The sequence below is a fragment of the Pelodiscus sinensis genome, chromosome 1, assembly GCF_052426305.1.
Source record: "Pelodiscus sinensis isolate ZL-2025 chromosome 1, ASM5242630v1, whole genome shotgun sequence".
Taxonomy (NCBI): Eukaryota; Metazoa; Chordata; order Testudines; family Trionychidae; genus Pelodiscus; species Pelodiscus sinensis.
Window position 1 is genome coordinate 325101252 of NC_143052.1, and position 25375 is coordinate 325126626.

At 39.6% G+C, this 25375-nt stretch overlaps 1 protein-coding gene across 1 annotated transcript in view; it reads left to right on the plus strand.

Moving 5' to 3' along the window:
- The window catches only part of CNTN5 (contactin 5), a 1036023-nt gene that overhangs the window by 639249 nt on the left and 371399 nt on the right, over positions 1 to 25375 (plus strand). Inside the window, exons 5-6 of the mRNA XM_089775740.1 lie at positions 8950 to 9073; positions 12079 to 12254. Coding sequence (XP_089631866.1) covers positions 8950 to 9073; positions 12079 to 12254 — 300 coding nt within the window. The remainder of the gene's footprint in view (positions 1 to 8949; positions 9074 to 12078; positions 12255 to 25375) is intronic.

Below are 25375 nucleotides of genomic sequence, written 5' to 3' on the forward strand. Positions count from 1 at the left end.
AAAATTATCCCTCACCTTCACAGGCCATGGGGGACAGGCCAGTCCTCCCCTGCAGACGACCCCCTAACCTCAAACAAATTCTTTCCAGCAGCCATGCAACACACCTCTATCATAATCACCCAGGAACCCACCCCTGCAATCAACTCTAGTGTCAGCTCTGTCCACACATCTATAAAAGCGACATCATCACAGAACCTAACCACATAAACCATCACATCAGAGGCTCATATAGCCACATCCACACCCTAATGACATAAAAAGACAAGCACTGGGTAGTTACAGTACTTAGAACCCACTCTATCAGCCATATTTACCATGGACACGCTAATTGACAATATATTTTTTCCTTCTCTTTCTCTCCCCATCCCCTCTCTTTCTCTGCTATTTATTTTGCGACCTGGACCCCTTAATTCCATTCATCTGAACAGGTGGGTTGTGCCCATGAGAGCTCATGATACCATTTACATTTTTTGTTAGTCTCTAAGGTGTTGCAACACCATTGGTTGTTTTTTAAGTTTATTCAGTTAGGGTACGTCTAAACTACATGCCTCCGTCAACGGAGGCATGTAGATTAGCCAGATCGGCAGAGGGAAATGAAGCCGCGATTAAAATAATCGCGGCTTCATTTAAATTTAAATGGCTGCCCCGCTCTGCCGATCAGCTGTTTGTCGGCAGATCGGGGCAGTCTGAACGCGACACGCCGACAAAGAAGCCTTTCTTGATTGGCACAGGTAAACCTGCTTTCACGAGGCATACCTGTGCCGATCAAGAAAGGCTTCTTTGTCGGCGCGTCGCGTCCAGACTGCCCTGATCTGCCGACAAACAGCTGATCGGCAGAGCGGGGCAGCCATTTAAATTTAAATGAAGCCGCGATTATTTTAATCGCGGCTTCATTTCCCTCTGCCGATCTGGCTAATCTACATGCCTCTATATCATGCTATAGAGAATAAGTTAATCTTCTGCAGGAATCATGAAATATATACACTTCCATTATGCATCATTGCATAATCAAGTATAATTTCACTTTTACTTGATAGAGCAGTTTTTGGTCACCACCAGGATTCCCAACATGGTACAGCAAATCCTTGTTTGTACTTCAGTTTTTCTAAAGTAATTGGTAAAGCTATTCATAAGAGAGAGAGCAGCAGTAATGCCCCTTAGAATAAATGTATTATTGATAAACTTTTCATAGTCATCTTATTTTCACCTGCTCATTTGCTGTATATCTTTGACATATGTAGTGTTCTGACCCTGAAAACACTTAAACACTTTAAATTAAACACATTAAATTATGTGATTAAACCCATTTACTTCTATGGTACAACTCACATGTGCAAAGTTATTCAAGTGTGTAAGCATTTGCATGATCAGTCTGCTTTGTTGCCACTTGGCAGATGCCCACATTAAAATCTAACCTTGTAATTTTGCTTCTTTTTGGGGCTATGAAGGAAATACTGATTTAATTTGTGATCAAGCTGTAGAATTATGGAGGTGTAGGACTGGAAATGATCTTGAGGGGTCATCTAATCTAGCTTCTTTATTCAAGACAGGACAATATAATAACTAGACCATTCCTGACAGGGTTTTGGCTAATGAGTTCTTAAAAAGCTATAATCACTAGCATTCCTGTGCTTTAGCAATTTGTCCCAGTGCTTCACAACCCTTACTGGAAGATTTTCCTAATGTCTAATCTAAATCTCCCTTGATGTAATTTAAACCCTTTGCTTCTTGACCTGTCCTCAGAGGTTAACAAAAACAACTTTTGTCCATTTTTGTGTATTTGAAAACTGTTTTTATATCCCCAATCAGTCTTCTCTTTTCCAGATGAAACAAATCTTATTTTTTTCAGTTTTACCTCATAGGGTTATTTTTTTTCTAGACCTTCCATAATTTTTGTTGCTTTTCTCTAGATTGTTCAGGTTATCCACATCTTTTTTTTTTTCATCCATGGGGAGACTCAGAAAGGTCCATGTTTTTCTGAAAGATTCTCTTTTTCCCATAAATGTTCAATGGCCTAAAAGATTAGGTTCAGGCTTGACAGCCAGAAATCCTTGTCCCATTTTTGCCACTGCTATTTATTTGCTTTTCATTATTGGGCAATTTTTGTAAACATCTGTCTGTTTCCAGAGGATCACTAGGAGTGTTGTTAGCAACCTAACTCTGAAAAACTTTCTTTTATCACAAAAACATGTGTATACATTGCTTTTGATTGTGATGGCTAGCCTTGCACCATTCATTCTAACCTAATCATTTGTGCTCCTATGGCATGCATTCACAAGATAATTTGCAGGGGTTAGGGTGCGGTCTGTGGCCATAGATGTGTATTCGTTCCATGTGCTCTCTGTAGTAGCAAGCAACGATTATGCCTACATCTGCTTGTTACAGTTGTAACATATAACACTCTCAGCCACCACAGAAACTGTTGTGGTCTTCACTGTAGATCCAATATCTGGGAACAGTGAATATTCTGTACCACAGGTCTGTACCACACATTGGTAGGCCTATTCACTATACCTTTGAGGTCTCATCCTGCTCTGAGATCCCTTATAGGCTAGTTGCTGGCAACTGATTTAGTAACAGATTTACTAAATATGCAGAGCATTGTGGGTTGGGGTTTTTGTGTGTGTATGTGATGTGGTCTCTTCATTTTTAAATTACCTCTGCCCTTCCTGAGGATTTGTGAGAGACAATTAATATTACCCACTCTTCTGGTTTTATTGGGAGATGAGATTTGGGGCAAAATAGGAGCTCTATTTTTTTCTACCCACATGTGTAGTGAATTTTGTTATGTACACCAGTATCAAGGGTAATGTGCAGATGTACACCACCAGAAGAAAAAATACTGAGATATCATATTCTCTCCAATCAAGGTTGTCTCATCTGAAGAAGAGGGTTTTGCCAATGAAAGCTCATGATACTATGTATATATATATGGTGCCACAGGTCTACTTGTTGTTTCTAGATATATCAGGGATCAGATGTCATTCACATCAGAGTTCTGAAAGAACTCAAATGTGAAATTGTAGAACTATTAACTGTGGCTTGTAACCTAGCCATTAAATCAGCTAATATGACGCCAATACTTTAAAAGGGCTCTAGAAGTGATCTTGGCAATTACAGACTGGTAAGTCTAATGTCAGTCCCGGGCAAATGAATTTGAAACTATAGTTAAGAACAGAATTGTCAAATACATAGATGAACATAATTTTTTGGGGGAAAGTCAACATTGTTTCTGTAAAGGAAATCATCCCTGACTAATCTATTAGAGTTCTTTGAGGAGGTCAAAAAGCATATGGACAAGGGAGAGCCAATGGCTATAGTATATTTAGATTTCCAGAAAGACTTCCCTCACCAAAGTAAAATAAGTTGTCATGGTGTAAGAGGGAAGGTCCTCTCATGGATTGATAACTGGTTAAAAGACAAGAAACAAAGGACAGGAATAAATGGCCAGTTTTCAAAATGGAGAGAGATAACTAGTGGTGTCCCCCAAGGGTCTATACTGGGACCAATTCTATTCAACATACTTATAAATGATCTGGAGAAAGGGGTAAATAGTGAGGTGGCCAAATTGGCAGATGATACTAAACTGTGCTCAAGATAGTTAAGAACAAAGCAGACTGTGAAGAGCTTTAGAAGGATCTCACAAAAGTTGGTGATTGGGCAACAAAATGGCAAATGAATATTAATGTTGACAAAACATCAGAGGATGTATTACCAAATGAATCCTTTGATTGTGAGACAAAACTGGTGCTGACTTAGACTATTAGTAAAGGACATAAAATAACACAATAGCCTATTGTTCATTGAGGTAATATAGAATCATAGCTCAATCTGGAAATCTCCTGACCATAAATTCCATTGAATCCATGATTCTACATATATGTCCTTAAAACAAACATTCTGAAGTAACTCTTCTCAGGATAAACCAGACCCTTACATTGTTTTGCAGCAGTGGGTTGACAAAGAATTGAAGAATGATAAGGTTCCTTGAGATGTTATTTAGTCCAGTCCTCTGCACTCATGGCAGGACTAAGGATTATCTGCACTCAGGGAGGAGGCAATAATTTTTAAAAGGGGTCCACTTCACAAATTTTTGAAATGGTCCTGGGCTGCCCTGGAAAGGGTGGGGCCTTGGGCAGAAGGGGTGAGGCCAGGAGACTGCTCATGCTCGCCCGCCCACAGACTCTGATTGGCCTAGATGTTGAAGAGCACATGAAGTCTTTGTCCCCTGCCCCCAGTGCCCAGAGAGAATTGCCTGCTGTTTTAAAACAGCTGGCGGTTCCCTGTAGGTGCTACAGCAGGAGGAGACTTTGCACACTCCCCTGATCTCCCAGGGGTTTGTCAGTTGCACTTGCTCTGGATTGTTTGTTTTACAAATTGTTGAGCTAGTTTTAATCTTGTTTTAGTACGTCAAGTTATACCTTTTATATTTACAGTATAAAACTAGAAATAAGCATTTGATTCCTTTCAACATATGCAAACACATCTTTATTAAAAGCATTAAAAGAATAATTACAGTAGAACCTCAGAGTTATGAACACCTTGGGAATATAGGCTCGTGACTCTAACATTTATAACTCTGAACAAAACTTTGTCATTGCTCTTACAACCGAACATTGGCTTGATATAGCTTTGAATTTTACAATTTCCAAAGAAAAATTTCCCTTTATTTTTAATAATTTGCAGGTAACACTGTACTGTATTTGTCTTTGTTTGGTTGTTTTTTGTCTCTGCTGCTGCCTCATTGCATCTTTCCAGTTCCAAATAATGTCTAGGGTTGACTGATCAGTTTGTAACTCTGAGGATCAACTATTCTTTTGTTTACCCTTTTGTCTAATATGGAAAGAACTGCAATAAACGAAAAGACTCACAAATCTTTACATAGTGCAATGTCTGGAGAGAATCAATTATATGGCATCAATATTTGTCCAACAGAATGCTCAACCAGTGAATAATTCCTGCGGTCCTCATTCGTTTTCATACCTTAAGGCTCCCTTTTGATATACTAGTGCTTCTACTCCCAGAATCCTTCTGCTCTCTATGGGTACGTCTAGACTGCAGCCCTATTTAGCTATTTTGCATCTTTTAAACAAGACTGCTATTTCAAAATAGATTTCAAAGTAAGGGGCTTGCTATTCGGATGTCCCTGCAACTCTCATTCCACAAGGGTTAAGGGATATTTTGGAATAGTGCTTTATTTCAAAATTTAGAACTGTGTAGACTGCACCAAATTTTGAAATAAGCTATTTTGAAATTAGATCAAAGTAAGATACACAATTTACATAACTCAAATTTTGTATCTTATTCCAAGCTAAGGGTTCAGTGTAGATGCACCCTAAGGGTGTGTCTAGACTACAGAGTTTTGTCGACAAAAGTGGACTTTTGTCAACAAAACTATACCTGCGTCTACACTACCACTGAGTTCTGTCGACATAATGTCGACAGAACTCAGCAGTTTTGTCAACGCTGGTAAACCTCATTTTACGAGGCATAATGCCTTCTGTTGACAGAGTTCTGTCGACAGAAGGTGTTATTGCATGTAAACTGTCCTTGCGTCTACACTGCCATGTCGACAAAGCAGCTTGCTTTGTCGACAGAACTGAATGTAGTGTAGACGCTCTTTGTCGACAGAAGCTTTGTCGACGGTATCTGTCGACAGAAGCTTTGTTGACAGTATCTGTCGACAGAAGCTTTGTCGACAGTATCTGTCGACAAAACTTCTGTCGACAAAACTCTGTAGTCTAGACGTACCCTAACTGTGTAACCCTTCCATTTAGAAATATAGAAATATAAATACAGGTTGCCCAGGTTGTGTTCTCCTGACCCATTGAACTACCCTAAATTATTAATGGATTTATGACAGACAGTGCCACAGTGGATTCCATACTGAATTTTTTAAAAGGCAGTACCGTAAGAATGGAATTAGAAGGTCAACACTTGTCTAAATATTACCTGAAATTACACACTGTTTTTCCTTTATGTAAGAAAGAAGATCTTTATAGTAACAGTTGGTGAATATTAACTGTATATGCTCAATGTTATATCACTACTAGTGGTGTGTAAGTGCCTTATTAAACTATATATGAATTTAGCATTCTTCTTAAATTTAGATATTGGTTTTTAAAACTTGAAATCATACATCATTATTAAGTAAAGGATTGGTCCAAATACTGAGAGTTCTGTAATAGTGAAGGAAAAAAATTGTTTGAATTGTTTTAAGTTTTCTTTTTTATCTAATTCAGAAGAGCTGACAAATGTTCATTAATGAAAAACAGAAAAAAAATATTTTCAGCTTTTTTGTACACATTTCAGATACAGCTTCTGTAGTGAGTATAACCTCTAACTTGGCTACCCCTCTGAAGCTCTTAAACAGTGTTTGTTAGGATTATGAGAAAGCTGAAACTGTGCAGCTCTGTGTGCCTTAAATCACTTCATGCAGTTCTCCAAAAGGGGGACCCTGTGGCCAAAAAGGGGTGGGTTCCAAAAAGTAACTAATTAAAGACATTTTTTCTGTCAACAGCAAGCAGAAAAGCCTGAGTGAGGTGTTTTCTCAGGTGCACATACAAAGCTAGTCCTGGGGTAGCTTATTTCTAGTTTGGCAGCCTGCCCTGATGGGAAGATGATAAGGAGTTAATTGCCAACATGTGTTTTTACAAATATATTAGGCTGACTTAAACAGCCTAATGCAAAATACTGTCCCCAGGATCCTGAGATGATGCTGGGCAAACCTTGAAGGAGTTTTATTATGTGACCATTTAAAATGATAAAACTGTGATAGATGAATTCCAGGTCCTAGGAGTTTTAATGTGTGTAAGGGGAAAATGTGTGTATTTGCCCCAAAATCCTTAAACGAGTAATTACAAATTACATTGCAGGCACTGGGCCAAATTCACAGAGGCATCTTAGAAATTTGGGAGGGAATCTAAGTTGGTATAAATTACACTGAATTTTACTTGTTCTAGCCTATATTGTACTTGCTGAGACTTACGTGATCAGAAACATTACGTTCATACCTACTTACCAATTTGAAATTTACACTCCTTCTTCACACCACTTTTAGATTTGGCCCATGGATTTAATGCATACCAGTCTCCCTTAGCTCAGTTATACTTATACTTACAATTACATACTAATTTATCCTCTCTTTTTCTTTCTACTTAGAGAGAAAGAGAGATGCCAAATGCACAGGTGATGTGGGGAGAAATGTAAATTTTAGATTTCAATATACATGAAAGTATGGCAGGAGTCACTAAGGGGTGTTGCTACAAATAAGTTCTTTTCCTTAGTGTCAGAGTACTTTACAGCCCTGATATAAAGGATGTGGTGTTATTCATTGCATGCTACAATCCATTGGCTATGTCTACACTGGCATGAATTTGCGCAAGAACTCTTTGGCGGAAGAGTTCTTGTGCAAAAACCCTTCCGGAAGAGAGCATCTACACTGGCATGTGCCTTTGCTCAAGAGATGTGCTTTTGTGCAAGAGCATCCATGCCAGTGTAGATGCTCTCTTCCACAAGAAAGCTCTGATGGCCATTTAACCATAGGGCTTTCTTGTGCAAGAAATTCATGTTGCCGGTCTACACTGGCCTCTTGCGCAAGAACAGTTGCACAAGAGGGCTTATTCCTGAGTGGGAGCAGCAGAATTCTTGTGCAAGGAGCACTGATTTCATACATTAGAATGTCAGTTTTCTTGACAGTGTAGACAGGCAGCGAGTTTTGGCGCAAAAGCGGCTGCTTTTGTGCAAGATGACGCCAATGTAGACACAGCCCATATGTACCATTCTTCTGATTTCCCTGGGCATGTTGAACCCCCACTGTGCCCTAGTCCCTGCCCCGAGACCACCCTCTTCTCACCCTGTTCAGCTCCCTCCCCCAAGTGTGTCCCACCCTCAGGCTGCCTTTTCCTGCCCCTGCTCCTCCCTCTTCCTCTCAGCACCTTCTGCTTGCCACTGAATAATTGATTGGCAGGAAGCAGCAGGTGCTATGTTGGGGAGGAGGGGAGCTGATTAGCAGGGCCAACCAGTGGGTTGTGAGTACCCACTATGTTTTCTATGGGTGCTCCAGTCCCAAAATACACACAAAGTTGGTGCCTCTGCTCCAATATCTTTTTTGGAGGGGTGGAGGAGGTGTTGAAGAGATAGAAGAGTATGTTTTCTGTCTTAATCTCCAACTAAAGTCAATTCTTGGGGAAGAATTGTTTCCTGGGAACTGCATATAAAGCTATGTCTACACTGCACTGTAGCTCGAAATGAGATGCACAATTTGAGCTACACAAAGTGTGTATCTTATTTCGATCTTATTTCAAAATAACGTATTTCGTACACTGGCACTGTCTACACAGTGCCATTTTTTGAAATAACCCACTATTCCGAAACATCCCTTACTCCTTGTGGAATGAGGTTTACAGGGATGTCAGAATAGCTAGCCTGTTATATTTTGAAATAACGGGCTTGCTGTGAAGACATTGGATAGCTATTTCAGGATACTTCAGTATCCTCAAATAGCGCTGCAGTGTAGACATAGCCTAGATGAATAGTGTGGAGAGAATAAGTTATACTAAGAAAAAAACCAGTGTCCATGTCACTGATTTCTCATCCAATGGGAAACTGGTCTATAAAGCCTTAATATCTGTTTCTGCCATGCTCTTTTCCTATGTTTTAAATTATTTACTATCCTTACAGACCAATTTAGTAAGTCTGTAAGGAAACAATATTCAAGTAACAATGTTTCTGAATTTACCTCAGTGGCATTTTCTTATCTTTTCCTTTCAATGTAATTTAATTTAATTTAATTTAATTTAATTTAATTTAATTTTTTAACCCTCTAGCAGCTGGATGAATTTGATGTCCAGTCTGTGGAAAGAACATATGCAATGCAGTGTGATACTATAACCTGAGTCCACAAGAGCTTTGAGAATTCTGAAATGTGGGCCTCTTGTTTTTCTACAGAAAGTGTTGATTATGGGCCTGTGTTTGTACAAGAACCCGATGACGTGATTTTTCCTACTGATTCTGATGAGAAGAAAGTGTCACTGAATTGTCAAGCACGAGGAAACCCTACTCCTATTTACAGGTACAGTGAGTCTGTTGAGAATTTTTTGCAGCTTCCAGAATGTTTGGCCTTTGGGCTCCCTTTCTGAAGAACAGCATGCAGAGGGAGACAAAGTAATGAAAAGGCTCAGCAGTCAAGCACAACCTCCCTGTTCCTGGGGTTGCCAACCCCTTAAATCATTCTTTGTACCGGATAGCTGATGGATAGCTAATATAATGTCAATTTCTGAAAAAAGCTCCAGAAGTGATCCAGCATGTACAGGCCAGTAAGTTTATTCAGTACCAGACAAAGTAGTTGAAACTATGGTAATGAACAGAATTATAAGTTACATAGATGAACACAATATGTTTGGGAAGAGTGAATATGGCTTTTATAAAGCAAAACTATGCCTCAGCAATCTATTAGAAATTCTTCAAGATGTTGCCAAGTATATGAACAAGTGTGGTCCAGTGGATATAGTATACTTGGACTTTCAAAAAGCCTTTGACAATGTCCCTCATCAAAGGCTTGTAAGCAAAATAGATAGTCATAGAATAAGAGGGAAGATCCTCTCATGGATCGGTGACTGGTTAAAAGACAGGGGAGAAAATGGATAGGAATGAACAGCCTGTTTTCAGAGTAAAAAAAAGTAAGTAATGGGGTCGCATATACTTCAGTATATTCATAAATCATTTTGGATATACAGATAAGCATTGATGTGCAAAGATTTTAGGTGATACAAAATTACTCAAGATAGTTAAATCCAAAGATGACAATGAAGAGTTACAAAGGGATCTCCCAAAACTTGGTGACTGGATAACAAAATGGCAGTTGAAATTCATTGTTGATAAAGGCAAAGGAATGACCATTGGAATAGGTATGTTAAATTCTGATTTGTCGATAAGGGGGAGGTGGAGCACTTGCAATTCTGGCTGCATCTAAGCCTTTTAAATGTAGTAAGAGCTATGGGTGACTCTTACTACGTTTAAAAGACAGAAGAGCAGAGGGGAGCTGTGGCGCTTCAGCCTTTGAAATGTTTCCACAGAGGAAACATGGGCTGCTTAAGTCCATGCTCACCTCATGTTCCCTGCTGCACTTCTCTTTTTGAAATGTAACAAGAGCTCCATGCGGCTCTTGTCGTATTTCAAAAGCAGAAGCACAGCAATTAGAACCAGCGTGAGCAGGGATTGCATCAGTCCCCACTTGCACCATTTCCCTGCTGTGCCTCTGCCTCCCCTGCCTCCTGTGGAGACAGTGCGGGGAGAACTAGCTTTTAATCTGGCTCCCTCCAGCAATGGCTCCTCCCCACCCCCCACCCTGCCCCTTGCTTCCTATCTCTGCTAGAGGCAGCAAGGGGGAAATGGAAAGCAACTAATCAAGTCACTGCTCAACTACCCAATAAGCTTATGCTTATCAGATAGTCAACTAGTTGCTTACATCGCTACCTTGGAAAGCGTAATACTAACTCTACATACAAAATGGTGGGGTCAAAAGTAACTGTTACCACTCAAGAAAAAATTCTTGGAGTTGTCATGGATAATTCTCTGAAAATATCTGTTCAATATGCAGCAGCAGTTAAAATAGTTAACAAGCTCTTAGGAACTATTAGGAAAGGGACAGATAATAAAATATTTTAATGTGTCTATAGAAATCAATGTTACTCCCACACCATGAATGTTACATGCATCTCTGGTTGCCCCCATCTCAACAGAAATATATTAGAATTGAAAAAAGACAGAGAAGGGCATCAGGAATGGTTAGGGGTATGGAATAACTTCCATATAAAGATATTAAAAATCCCCATCAGTTCAGTTTTTAGCAAAGAGACCTCTAAGGATGGGGAGGATATGATAGAGCCTATGTTCAGCCTATTTTCCATGGCCCTTAGTGGTCTGCAGACTATGTCTAATATTTCCAAAAATATTTCCTCCATTCATAATTTGTTTAGGGGTCCTCAAATGAAAAAAACATTGAAAATCACTGTAATGGAAATATATAAAATCATGAATGGTTTGAAGAAAGTGAGTAAGGAACTGTTATTTACCCTATCACATAACACAAGAACCAGGTGTCACTCAATGATGTTAACGAGTAAGAAGTTCATAACAAAGCATAAGGAATTACTTCTTCACACAACGCGCAGTCAACCTGTGGAACTTATTGTCAGGGGATGTTGTAAAGGCCAAAAGTATAACTAGTTCAAAAAAGAATGAGATAATTTCATGGAGGATAGGTCCATCAGTGGCTAGTAGTCAAGATGGTCAGGACACAACCCAATGCTCCAGGTGTCTATAAACCTCTGACTACCAGAAGCTGGGACTGGATGACAAGATAATGATGACTCAATACATTTCTCTTTTCTGTTCATTCCCTCTGAAGCATCTACACTGGACACTTTTTGCAGACAGGACAGTGGACCAGATGGATCATTGGTCTGACCTAATATGGCCATTTTTATTTTCTTATCTGTAAGGCTGGAGTGTTCCCAGTATGGATGAAATCTTTGCAAAATGTAGCTACTGAAATCAAAGATATCTGTACTCACCATATGCTAACTGTGACTTTTTTTCAAAAGCTTATAACATGGCCAAATTTGGACAGATTTTCATGGGGACAGCAGTAGGCATATCCTTGATATAATGGTCAAGACCCTGCCAAATTTCAAGTGCCTGCTCTAAAGTATTGGGACACTAGTGTTTCTTAAACAAAGGTTGTTATTATTTTTTAATATTTCAAAAATAATGTATTTTCCCCTTCCTTGGTTCTCAGAAATGTCTAAACTGTTTCAGCTGAATGTTTCTTTAAAAGGGTGATCTAAGGCAAATAGCTGGTGTGGAAAATTTCAGCTCACACACCTAAAGTTTGACAAAGTTACAAAAAACTGGACACAGCATCTTATAATGGGAGGTTTCTGGAGATCTTAGTAAAGGCATTACTACAAGTGCCACATATAATAATCATCTTGACTCATTTACATTTTTATATGGTTTTCAAAGTTTCTTTTCCCCAAACATTTGCTGAACTTGTTTCTCACATTTTCTCCCAAGATGGCTACGAAATGGAACTGAAATTGATATAGAAAGTGATTACCGCTACAGTTTGATAGAAGGAAGTTTTATTATCAGCAATCCCAGTGAAGCAAAGGATTCTGGGCAATATCAATGTTTAACCACCAATGTGTTTGGAAGTATTTTGAGCAGAGAGGCCACCCTTCAATTTGCATGTGAGTAACAATATTTTAACATGAATTCAACTGTTACACTGTTTAATAAGGTTCTGCAATGTAATTTGAAAATGCCCTATAGAAATAGTATTATTATATACAGACTTTATTATTCCAGGCAAAATGAGAGGGTTAAAAATAAATGACCATGTTTATGAGAGAGAGCTGTTACTTGTGTAACTTTCAAGAGACTGAGACTAGCCAGTGTAATATTGTAAAAATCACATCATTGCTGTAAAAATGTTTTTCTATTTCTACATTCAAGTCTTTGCTCAGCTGACTAATTATACAAAGTGGAACAGCTTCAACAGGAGAGACTGAGAGTTGTGCCAAAATATCATATAGCCAGTGATTGGGCTACTGACCTGCAATGTAGGAGCCCAAAGGCAAAGGAGTCTAAGTCTTCACATCCCAAACTGATGCTTTAACCAGTGTGGGTATGTCTACACTACCCTCCTAATTCGAACTAGGAGGGTAATGTAGGCATACCGCACTTGCAAATGAAGCCCGGGATTTGAATTCCTGGGCTTCATTTGCATGAAGCCAGCCGGCGTCGTTTTTAAATGCCGGCAGTTCGAACCCCGTGCCGTGCGGCTACAGGCGGCACAGGGTTCGAACTGCCGGCATTTAAAAATGGCGCAGGCCAGCTTCATGCAAATGAAGCCTGGGAAATTCAAATCCCGGGCTTCATTTGCAAGTGCGGTATGCCTACATTACCTTCCTAGTTCGAATTAGGAGGGTAGTGTAGACATACCCTGTGTGATCTATCTCTATATATTAGAGTACCTCTCTCTGTGTGTTTGTTTGGTCAAGCACTCCTCCTAAACCATAAGAGCTAGGATCACCAAATTAAGTATGCATCTTATTCTTACACTAAGTTAATCCAAGGTCAGCATTTGGTTGTGTGTGGAAAACAGTAAGTGCTGGTAATAGGATTTTCCATAAAATGGAAAGGGAGGGGCACAGTGAGGGGAGGAAAGCAAAACTGGGAGTGGCCACTGGGAGTAGCTGCAACACCAAGGGACTGGCCAGGAGGACTGGGATCCCACCATACTGCCTGCCTGCCAGCACACCAGTAAGAAGCTCACCTGCCCCAAACCTGGAGCCTGCCCCCCTATGAATAGACTTCAGGATGGGGGGAGGCTCTTGATACAGCCTCCAGGCCACAGGGTAGGGGCCACTGGAGGGGGCAGCTGAAGCAAAAGAAGCCCCTGGAGCCTCACCCTCCCAATAGCCTGTAGGCTGGGAGGGAACCATTGGAAGAGGGACAATTGGAGAAGAAGAAGCCAGTGGAGCCTGGCCTCCCCCCAGACAGCCTGCAGGCTGTGGGGGACCAGTTTCACAGGGAAGCAACCCCCAGAGCCTGGAGCCTTCCCAGACAGCCAGCAGGCCACTGGGAGGAGTACTGGAGGCCATAGGTAGCCCTTTGAGCATTGCTTCCCATGCCCCTAGACAATCATCATGGTGGGGCGCACACACCTCAAATGGAAGGGATGTGAGCAGCACATCTTGAAGAACAAGTTATGAAAAGTAGGTAACCCCTTTTAAAAATGATTTTGTGTGCTTGAGTGCAACTGTTATTTCTAAAGCCATTAATAAAGTTCTGGAACTGTGTCTCTGTTTGAGAGTAGAGAAATATATAGTTTGCAAGTGGATTATCACCAATTATGCCACTGTTTAAATTCTGTACCAAAATGTATAAGACTACAAAGTATATATTCCATGTCATACAACAATGTATTTGTATTGAAAATGTTACATTGATCTCAACAGGCATTTCTAGAATTCAACTCTGAGAAAATACTGCTGGATCTTATCTTGTATATAATAGAACTATCGTAAAATGATTTCTTAGCTATAGACCATTACGACTGGTAAATTTGGGTTGTTTCAGAGCTCTGAAATACAGTGTTTTGTGTCTACTTCCCGAGGAAGACTAAAATGTAGGTCAGCTGACCCTGATTGCAGCAAGACAAGCTCCTCATGGAAGAGGGCCAGAGTTATAGAAGTTAGTGTGGAGTTTAAGTGTCTGGTGGTGGCAATGTACTCAGAATCCAATATACCTTTGTAAAGCTAGAGTAAAATAAAATATGTTCCCTTTTGAACATCTCTGACTGAATTAGTCACCATCTCCCCTTGGAACATAAGGGGAAGGGTTTTTATTTGAAATTTTTGATCAGCACTCACATTTGCCCTTGCAGACACTGAAGTTGCCACAATGTGGCTACTTGCAGCAGGTTTCTAGTCATTGTTTTAAATTGATAGCTCTGGAGTGGCAGTTGAGCTTGCTGCTGCATAGGTTAATAGTAGAACACTAGCTTTCAGAGGCCAGAGGTAAGAATGGACAAGGCTGCAAATCTCATAGGAGGGAAAGAGGATATTTGAAGCACATAGAGAACCATAAAAGAAAATGCATAATGACGAATAATTGTAGGAAGCAAAAGGAATGGGCCAGCGCTAGGGAGGAGCAGCAGGAGAGGAAAGAACAGAAAGGATCAGAATTTCCAATTGAATCCAAGTGTTCATCTTTTAATAGTTTGGGAGCAGCTCTAAAACAAACAGCTATTCCAGTTATGACGTCTTATCTTCTCTCCTGCCCTATGCTCCTTCACACCTATCCCCTCCATCCACAGCAGTTGCCCACTCTTGCTTTGTGTTTCCTTCCAGAATTTGTTTCCTGTCCTGGTGGCCATTCTTCTGCCTTCTTTTTGTTTAAGCACATCACTTTTGTGAGGACTGTAAAACCTAATTCCTTCAACAGAAACATGTTGGTTTTGTTTATAAGAAAAAAATAGGCAAGTGTGGTCAGGGCTTTATGCATGGAGCTCACTGACTTCTGGGCTGGGCTGATTAATCACCTATGAAGCTGTGCAGCCACACAGTTTAGCGGGAACACTGATGTACACCCTTGTATTTTTGAGGGCAGGGCCTATATCTTCCCTTCCACAGTACCAAGTGCATGGCTGAACTTATTAAATAAATAATTAATGGCTATCAATCTTAAATCTCTTTTAATCTACCCATAATTCTTCACTCTTTGCTGTATGTGCCTGAAATAGAACCATAGAAGTGTAGGACTGGAAGGGACCTTCACAGATCATCTAGTTCATTCCCCTGAACTCAATGCAAGATTAGGTACTAATTAATATTTCTGTCACATTTCTAATATAGTCCAGGCTGACAAAGATTCTCTAGTAATGCAGTGATTTTAATAAGATGTAGAAATTCACTATATTAAATGGTGCCACTATACTGTGTTAACTTGTTATCATGATAATGAGAGCTTTGAATTGATAATGTGACATCTCCAACTTCTCACACATCCTGCTGAGTTTAGAATCTGAAAACTCATAGCAATCTATCAAAAGTTTAGATTCTATGTCAGTAAATCAAACAGAAAATGAATCAAGAATAAAGTCTTCTGGTGCTGTTTCCAGCTTCAAAATATCTTTATATGCCAACCTTGCTAAATTGATAGTTCATATCTAAATCAGAACACACTGCTTTCCAGGGTATTCAGATGATTTATATCTGAATATTCAGCTATTCTTCCTTGCAGCAGTAGTTTAAAAGTTAGAATAATTTTATCATGGACTCTTGGGAGAATTACAAAATATAGAAGTAGTTATAGTAGTGCTGATTACTTCCACTATAGCTAACTATAATCAGCAGTTTCCATTAGGAAATCTGAAATTCAGGGTTATAACTTGAAATGTGTTTCATAGATGCTTTTTTGTGTTCTTAACACTGCAGTTTATGGAATGTCTTTAGTATTTAAAACAAAATGTTACAGATAGTTAATCTCTAATGCCTTAAAATCCTCTACAGTCGTGGTCCCCAACACGGTGCCCGTGGGCGCCATGGCGCCCGCGGGGGCATTTCAATGCACCCGCCAGGTGCTCGGGGCTGGCCTGGCCCCGGGCACATGGCGCATGGGCGCTTGCGGGGGGAGCGCGCTTGGCGGGGGGAGCGCCCGGCGCGCGGCACTCGGCGGGGGGGGGAGCGCGGCTAGGGGGGCCCCGCCCCCGGGCGCCCGGCGGGCAAACGGCCACGCCCCCTGGCGCCCGACAACATCAAAAGGTTGGGGACCACTGCTCTACAGCATAATCAGAGCCTTTTGTAAAAAAAAAAATCATGGGTTTTACATATGTAGATATCTTGAATAAAACAGCTCAGTGCTATGTGTAATGCTCATTTTCCTTGTATTTAAATTCATTAATTTGCTGGTTACATAGTTGAGATATATAATTACACACAATATAATAGAATTTGTTTTTTATATAATACATTCATTCATTCACAAAGGATTTCAAAGCACTATACCAGTAATCATGGGTCAAGATCAAAAGATTGGATTAATATAATCCTTAGGAAAGCTATGATTTAATTGGATCTTAATTGGATTCAATTTTGAATCTCATTACTATAGCCCATTTAGCACAAAACATCCCAGTTATTTAACAACAAATTGATATACAGCAGACTATCATCTTTAGAACACTTTAATAATTTGGGGCCAAGTTGCACCTCATTAAAATGCTCTCCCCTGAGGCATAGAAAGATCCTTGAGTGCACCTGTGTGAAAACAAATCCTTGGAAATAGCACATGTGGCCACAATTCCAAATGATCAACTGAGTCTGCTCTTTAAGGAAGGAGCCTGAACAATTTCAGTATAGTACTTATCACTCCCAACCAGCCTCAGTCCAGGTAGGTTACCAGTGTCTGATCCTCAGTGCTTAGAATCATAGGGTATGTTTACACAAGCCCCCTATTTCGAACTAGGGCGGCTAATGAGGGCAACCGAAATTGCAAATGAACTGTGGGATTTAAATATCCCACTCTTCATTAGCATGTTCCCAGGTAGTTGCCATTTTGGAAACTGACTAGCCCGGAATAACTGCCCGCGTCTACACGCGGCAGAGAAGCGCGATTCCAAGATAAACCCCTTAGTTCGAATTAACAGTTAAACCTCAATGAGAGGTGTAAACGTGGGCAGCTATTCCAGGCTAGTCAGTTTCCAAAATGGTGACCACCCAGGAACATGCTAATGAAGCATGGGATATTTAAATCATGCACTTCATTTGCAATTTTGGTCACCCTCATTAGCCTCCCTAGTTTGAACTAGGGGGCTAGTGTAGACGTGCCCATAGAATGATAGAATCATAGAACTGGAAGGGGCCTCAAGAGATCATCAAGTCCAGTCCACTGCCTTCATGGCAGGACCAAGCACTGACTAGATCAAGCTTGAAGATCTTGCCACCACTATAAACCTATAAACGTATCTTACCTGTTGATACAAGTGAATTGTTAAAAATTCTGATAAAGACACTTTCAATAATGTGACTGTGCCTAAAGCTGGAAGCTATGACACAGACTGTGTCAATGTTCACATAGCAGAACTGATACCCTGAGTTTTCTATGATCTTCGCTTAACACACAGTTGTAGCCAAAGATCAGTCTTCAGTTTCCAAACTCAGTTTAGCTGAGATAAGTTCAAAGAAAGAGGACAACCACAGGACATACCACACTAATACCAACCCCGGTACCTTCCCTTGCAACAAACCCCGTTGCCAGCTTTGTCCACATATTCATTCTGCTGATACCATTATTGGACCTAACCAAGTGATTTATAAGATCAAGAACACATATTCCTGCGCATCCAGAAATATAATTTATGCTATCATGTGCCGAAAGTGTCCGTCTGCTATGTACATTGGACAAACATCTCAGACACTTCGCCAAAGGATTAATGCCCACAAAACAGATATCAGACAAGATCACAAAGAAAAAACAGTTTCTTGCCATTTTAACCAGAAAGGACACTCTCTCAATGACTTAACTACCTTCCTTCCCCCCCCCCCGCATCCCCCTCCTGTTCTGAAATGTGATTTGTCCTTTTCATATGTGTTCATTTTTTTAATTGTATCCTTTGGTATATATGGTTGTGACTATTTTCTTCCACTATTTGATCTGAGGAAGTGGGTCTGGCCCACGAAAGCTCATCATCTAATAAACCAACTTGTTAGTCTTTAAAGTGCTACATTGTCCTGCATTTTGCTTCAGCTACCCCAGACTAACACGGTTACATTTCTATCACAAAGAAAGAGGATTCACTAGAGATGGGATCACTTTCCATAGTTATGTTTGATAAGACCGGAAAAGAAGAATTCAAAAATAATTTTGGGAAAGTAGGACCTACAGCTTTAGCACAGCAATTATACAACTAGACCATAATGGTCTGTAAGCTGGCCTAAAATCACTGTAACAAACAAAGATGTTTGAGGTAAGGAGATCTGGAGTTTACATAGTGGCATTCATTTCCTCTTGTTTGCCTAAAACCATTTGTCCTAGAAACATAGAGCTACTTATAGGAAGATTTACAGAAATAAGATAATGCTTGAGGTGCACAGTCTACATGATTTTGGCAATTTTTTAACTCCTTGTATCTAACTAAACTTGTTCTTTCAATTAAGTAGAATAATAGTGCACTGCTCCACAAAAGCAGCATTTAAAGGAGCAGTATGGGGGGGACAAGCAGCAGTATGGGGGGATGGGAGGGGGAAAGCACATGCTGTAGCATATTCAAGGAAAACATGGGAAAAGCTAACAAAAAATTGAAGGTCCATGTGGTACAATAGCTTCATGGTACAATTTTGGATAACCAAATGTTCCATAAAGTTGCTGTGGTAATTATTATGAGGGGTATCAACAATTGGACACTGCAAGCGCTATACATGTCATGTCACCTCCCTGTTTGTACATAGTTAAATGACAGTCCTCTCTGAAACCAAAAATTGACTCTGAAAATTTTATTTGGCCTCTTCAAGGTTGGAGTATTTGAGGAGTGTTGGGGAAAATAGGTATAGATATTTAAACACCTACTATACTCATGGATATTTTATATAATTGGGAAGTGGCAAGCTCTTTCGTTTGCAGCTACTGAACTGCTCAGGCTATGTCTACACTACAGAGTTTTTCCGGGATATCTCTGGTATCCCAGAAAAACTCTACTGCACCCAGAGAATGCGTCCATTTTTTCAGAACAGTTTCTGAAAAAGCGGGCACGTTCTTTCAGAAGCCCTGTATTCCTCATTTTATAAGGAATAAGGGCTCTTCCAAAAGAGGAGGTTTTTCCAACATTTGGCCCCATATAGATGGGCCAAATGTTAGAAAAGCATCTTCCAAAAAAAAAAAGCAGGAAAAAGGTACACAAATTGCAAACTGCAATTTGCTATCTTTTTCCGGAAGAAGATCATAGTGTAGACATAGCCTTAGACCCTTAAAACATATTTACATGTATTTCTATAGCTACAAACAGACACACACAAACAAGTTTTGTGCTCTTGCCCTCTCTTTTCTGCCTCTATTGTAGTATATACAGTACCTAACAAATCTCATGTACAGGTCTGTGCTGGCATCCTTATTTATGTTAGTTTACAAAAGCAAACGAAAAAGGCAACATAATTTCAAGCTTTATTAGAAACAAAGGAGAAAAGCATTTTGTCAAATAAACAAATATTTGCCAGAATTTAAACTTTATATACAGGATTATTATGAAGCAAAAATTACAAACGGAAGAAAATATTCATAAAACAAAATACATCCAAAATTTAAATCCTAATAATTGTAAACAGTTCAGATGTTGATATGTGATGTGTATGAGAACCAAAAAATAAATCTGTCAGTTTGCCTTGCTTTTAAATGTCAGTTTATACACATCTGTATCCATCAATACCTACATAGTAGATGTCACTTATTTGACAGTCTTCTATTCAGGTCTTAAATTTAAGGCTATCAAAGAATATGTATTAAATTTATTGATTTTTCTTGAAGAATTATCAAAATTCATTAAATTAGCTATAAGAAATGGGTTTAGCTCAATGCAAAAATCATCCTAGGCCTGTCACAGCTTTACAAATTCTTAATTCGGTGGTGTTATCTAAAATTTCCATGCGTGGAAAAGGCTATGGTTTGCATCTTGGTTTTTCAGTGTAGAGAAACATCTTGGCCATCTCTACGCCTCGGGGTAGATCGACACTACTGTAGATGACCTCTGAGATTCGATTTAGTGGGTCTAGTGAAGACCCTCTAAATTGAACTCAGAGGGTGCCCCTATCAGCACCAGTACTCCTACTCCTCATGAAGAGTAAGGGAAGCTGGCTCCCATCGAAATTTTGATGTGTGGACTTCACAAAAACACAATTTAAAAGATGACGACTCCAGCTACGTAATTAACATAGCTGGAGTTGTATATCTTAAGTCAACCTTTCGTTGTAGTTTAGACCAGGCCCTTGTGTGTTAAACAAAGACAAGGCCCTCTATTTTCAAAAAATCTTGTGCAATCTGCTATTCTGGCAGCTGTTGTGAACACAAATCTAAACTTTGAGGAACAGCCAGTAGTTATAATGGAGTGGGGTTTTTTCTATAAAATCCTTTTGAGAGAAGGAACTTACTTAACAATAGTCTGCAATAGTTTTATGATTTAACTTTATGCAGTATAAGTCTATTCCAGTTGAGAAGAATGTATAATACTAATCTGATTCCCTTGACTTCTACTGGCTTATGTGGTTGTAAATGCATGAGCTAATTGAGGATTTAAAAATAAACCATTAACAATAATTCTGAATACAGAGCTTTGTGTGTCTGTATGTTCTTGTTATTGCTACATCAATTTAAATGTAAGTTTTCTCTGATGTTACTAGAATCTGATGTGGGATAGGGAAAACACAGTGTTCCCAAATGAGTGAATCGTAGACTTTCTAGATGTATAGCAACCACTTGTCTCTGCCCAGGCTTTGGAATGGGGTACTGTTTCTTTGCTTGTAATAAAATATATATTTTTGCTGACCTTTGCCAGTGATAGAATCAAAGGTGGATTAGGGTTTACTCAGGCCTGGACCAGAGCAAATGGGTGGGGGGCTCCTGACCTCTTCCACCCCCACCTGTGGCCCTTCTCCTGTTGCACCCCTTCTGCCTGCAGCCGCTCCCACAGCCCATTCCCTAGGGCCCACTGCTGTTCCACCCAAATTCAATCCCTCCACTGCAGCCATCTTTTACTCCTTTCTGCCCCCACCCACTGGAGCCTAAAGCCTGGAGAATCTGTCCCCTTACTGTGGCCCTGGGTCGCAGCAGAGGATGGAGTTCTGTGTGCTGGGGCTTCCTCTGCCACCCTCAGTGCTTCTGCAAGGGACCAGGGTCAGGGCACTGAGGCTTCTCTCACTCCACCCACCTGGAGCTTCTGCAGGAGAGGATCAGAGGCAGGGACTTCATCTGTAGCTTCACAACTTCTGCTGTGGATAGGATCAGGTCAGGGGCCACTGGAGAGGAGGGGGTTTCCTCTGCCACATACCTGCTGTAAAGAGCAGGATTGGAGGGCTGCAGGATTGGAGGGCTGCAGGGGGAGGAAGGGGTGAGGCTTCCCCCACCCAGTGCTGCTGCTACAGAGTAGGGTTGGCACATGGGTTCTTCCCCTGTCCTGCACACCCAGCAACCAATACTCTGTGTTTCCATTAGTGGCAGCAGATTTTTTCCCCAGGGGACCCCCAGTTTTCTGGGGATCCTAGATGGCTAGTCCATCACTGCACAGAATTTATCTTCACTGTAAGATCATAAAACACTTTGTTTTTAATTGTCCATAGTTTATTCAGATATTTTTGCATGCTTATCTTATTGGGGGATGAGGTGAATGGCATAGCAGTCAGACTGGCATGAGTGGGGACTCATAAATGTTTAACTCAACTCCTAGTTGCACTTTTACTCTGCTCGTTGTCACTTCTTTTTTGTATGTTTCTTCAAAAATCTATTTTCTCATTTAGTCAATGGAAAAATATTGATTAGCAGTAATTTATATTTCCTTTGCAACTGATGAACCACCATGACTTTCTGCTAATATTGAGAACAAGTGCAATGACACACATAAATAAATCAATAATCTATTGATAGACATTCTGCATTCTGTATATTACATCATAGTGTGCTTGCGACAGTTCAACAGAGAGTTGACCCATCTCTTAAGAACTAAGGGTATGCCTATACTAGCTCGTTAATTTGAGCTAGGTAGGGAAATCAGGCAACCAGAGTTGCAAATGAAGGCCAGGATTTAAATACCTTGGGCTTTATTTGCATGTTCCCGTCTAGCCGCCATTTTTAAATCCCCCTTAGTTCGAACAAACTGCCTGCATCTACATGCGGCAGTTTAAAGTTATTCCGAACTAAGTCCTTGGTTTGCATTAACTGTTACTCCTCGTGGAATGAGGACTAAGTTTGGATTAACTTTAAACTGCTGCGTGTAGCCGCGGGCAGTTTGTTTGAACTAAGGGGGATTTAAAAATGGCGGCCGGACAGGAACATGCAAATAAAGCCCAGGATATTTAAATCCTGGCCTTCATTTGCAACACCTGTTGCCTGATTTGTCTACCTAGCTTGAATTAATGAGCTAGTGTAGACATACCCTAAGTTTAACAAGCCATGTTTTCTTTCTTGCCCTAATGCTCACTGAAAACAGGTGGTCTGATAGGGTTTATCTCACTGTTTCTAAATACGAGCTATTGTTAAAGAGTGGATTTAGTTATATTCATCAGATATTTAAAAAATCTGATCTCTTGAGTTTAAACCAAGCTTAACATAATACAATGATTAGTCCCATTACAATCCACATATTCCCTTCTAAACTATGCATGTTAATTTTAATACAAGATTTAACTACATGAGCATAAGCTGAAATAAGGAAAGAAGCCAGAAAGCAATTAGTTACACTTTTCTTTGAGAAACTTCCCTGATGATCCCATAATGTTCCCTGCATTGTATTGCTTTTCTCTTAAACCTATATTAGACATGTTATAGTGAATGAGAACTAGAGATATAATCAAAATTTACAGTATGGAACACATTAAATATTCTTCTGCTTTTAGTCTGTATCTTAAAAGCTACATGCTTTGGATGCACCAGTGAAATACATCACCTGGGGCATCAATAAGTAATTTCATAGTTAATGTATATGTTCAAATACATTCTAGTTATGCGATTTTGGCTTCATCGTATAAAATACTGAGCATTCCGATCCTGATGCAGCAAAACACTGAAACTGAATTAAAAGAACATGACTTGTCCTACTGAACTTGATGGGACAATTAGTATTGAATGTAAGCATGTTCTTAGGTGGGTTTTTTTGGATTGGACTGAGAATAATCAACAGTCTGTAAAACAGACTTTTCTTCTTTGCTTGTGTTTATGCAAATTATGTGAGCACAGCAATGGTGCTTATATTTCAAAATATTTCCCCTATTTATCATGGCAACCAACAGACAATGTCCAGAGAAAGAGCCTAAGCAGTCCATATGGATTTCTAACCATAATATCATTATGACAGAAACATAATAGGAATAATTAACTCCTTCTCCCCACCCCTAATTTCTTGACTATTTTTCCTTGTAAGGAAAATAAATGTATAACTTGGAAGGACAAATATCCTAAATTAAAAATGGTAGCTTTCCTTCTTAACTTCATTCTGCTGCTTCTATTGCCACAAAAGTAAGCCCAACAATGAGATTTTCTCCAAAAATAGACTCTACACTGTGCTGGGAAAGATATAGAGTTAAAGTAACCAGAATGTGATTATAGTTTATAAATAATTAGGCAGTTATTTTAAAATGTTTTAATAGGACTACTGCTATGTGAAAAAATGAAAAATAGATATTTTTAAATGAAGCACAAGAAAATGTGAGCTAAAAATATCTGCTTGTTAATTTTGGTTTTAGGTTGAGTCCATTCTCACCTACTTGAGTCTGTATCTTTGTTTCAATTACAAATTTATGGAGCAGACATCTTAAATAATAATATTTAAGCTATGGGTTAGATTGTGCTTTCCAGGCACAGTGCTTATTGACTAGTGAGGTGTAGGGATACTCTCCTTCAGGCAAAATACCAGGATATATTGTGCTTCAGAGACATCTCTAAGGCAGAATTTCAGGGTTCCTCTTTCCCTGGGAGGAGGAAACTGATTAATTTGCAACATCCTTTTCTGGAGTATGATAAACTTCCTCTGTTGCTGCCATAGGATTGTCTTGTGGTAATGGCTTAACAGAGCCATAGCTTTACCTACTCCTGTTCTATTTGTTCCTGGTGGGAGCCTTTCAGGTAGAGCTGAGAACCATTACCCAAAGAGCTATAAAGCAGCCCTGCAAGGTTGGGAGCCCAACTTCAATCTCCTGCATTTCTGTATCAGGTCAAGGAAAAATAGAACCTTAAGGAAGTACAGCAGGTTTATGATAAAGTCTGTAAATTATGCATATCAGTACAGAGCTAAAATAAGTAAGTCATATATCAGATTCTGATGGCTCGGGTCACTAACCAAATACTTTAGTATAGTTTTTGGAAACAATTTACTGAGCCCTAATGCCAACTTTATTACCTCATTGATGTTACATTGTATAAAGGGATAACTTCAACCTTATCGATTCTTGTGCAGCAGATACTGAAAAAGTTCTGCTTACTTCACAATGTTCAAACAGAAATGCAGAGTAACAGTCCTATCAAGTTCATTTATTGCTATATATTTTCTAATCCCAACAAACTATTGTCAGCAACTTTGCTTATGCACTGCTCTATCTTCTGACAACATATTTTTAACAGTACAATTTAAATTATGTGTTCTTTAAAAGCACTGATAGCAAGCCGTCATTTAAGGCAGACAATTTGAATCTTAATTTCAGCAGTTATTTTAAAGAAGTACACTACCTGAACTTTCTTCTCACTTTTGCAACTTCTGTTTTTAGGGTAAGGCTTGCAGGAGTTTGGTTTAATCTACCTATAATATGTTGTAACTATCTTTTCTGATCTAATGTATGGTGTTTCTATGATTCCTAGAATCATGGCATTTAAGTACAGATGACAACAATTCAGGTAGCACTATTACAGGATATTTTTAAATGCTCAAATAGGAGTTAGGTGTAAGAGCTACGTCAAGTTTAAGTTGGGCACCCACCCACCTTTGAAAATTGCTCCAATACTGCTTAGAAGAAACCCAGGTGTCTGCCTCTGCATGACACCAGACATTAATTTTAACTGTGTCTTTTTCTTTAATCTTTTTTATTATATTCTTACTCTCCTTTGACTCCTACTC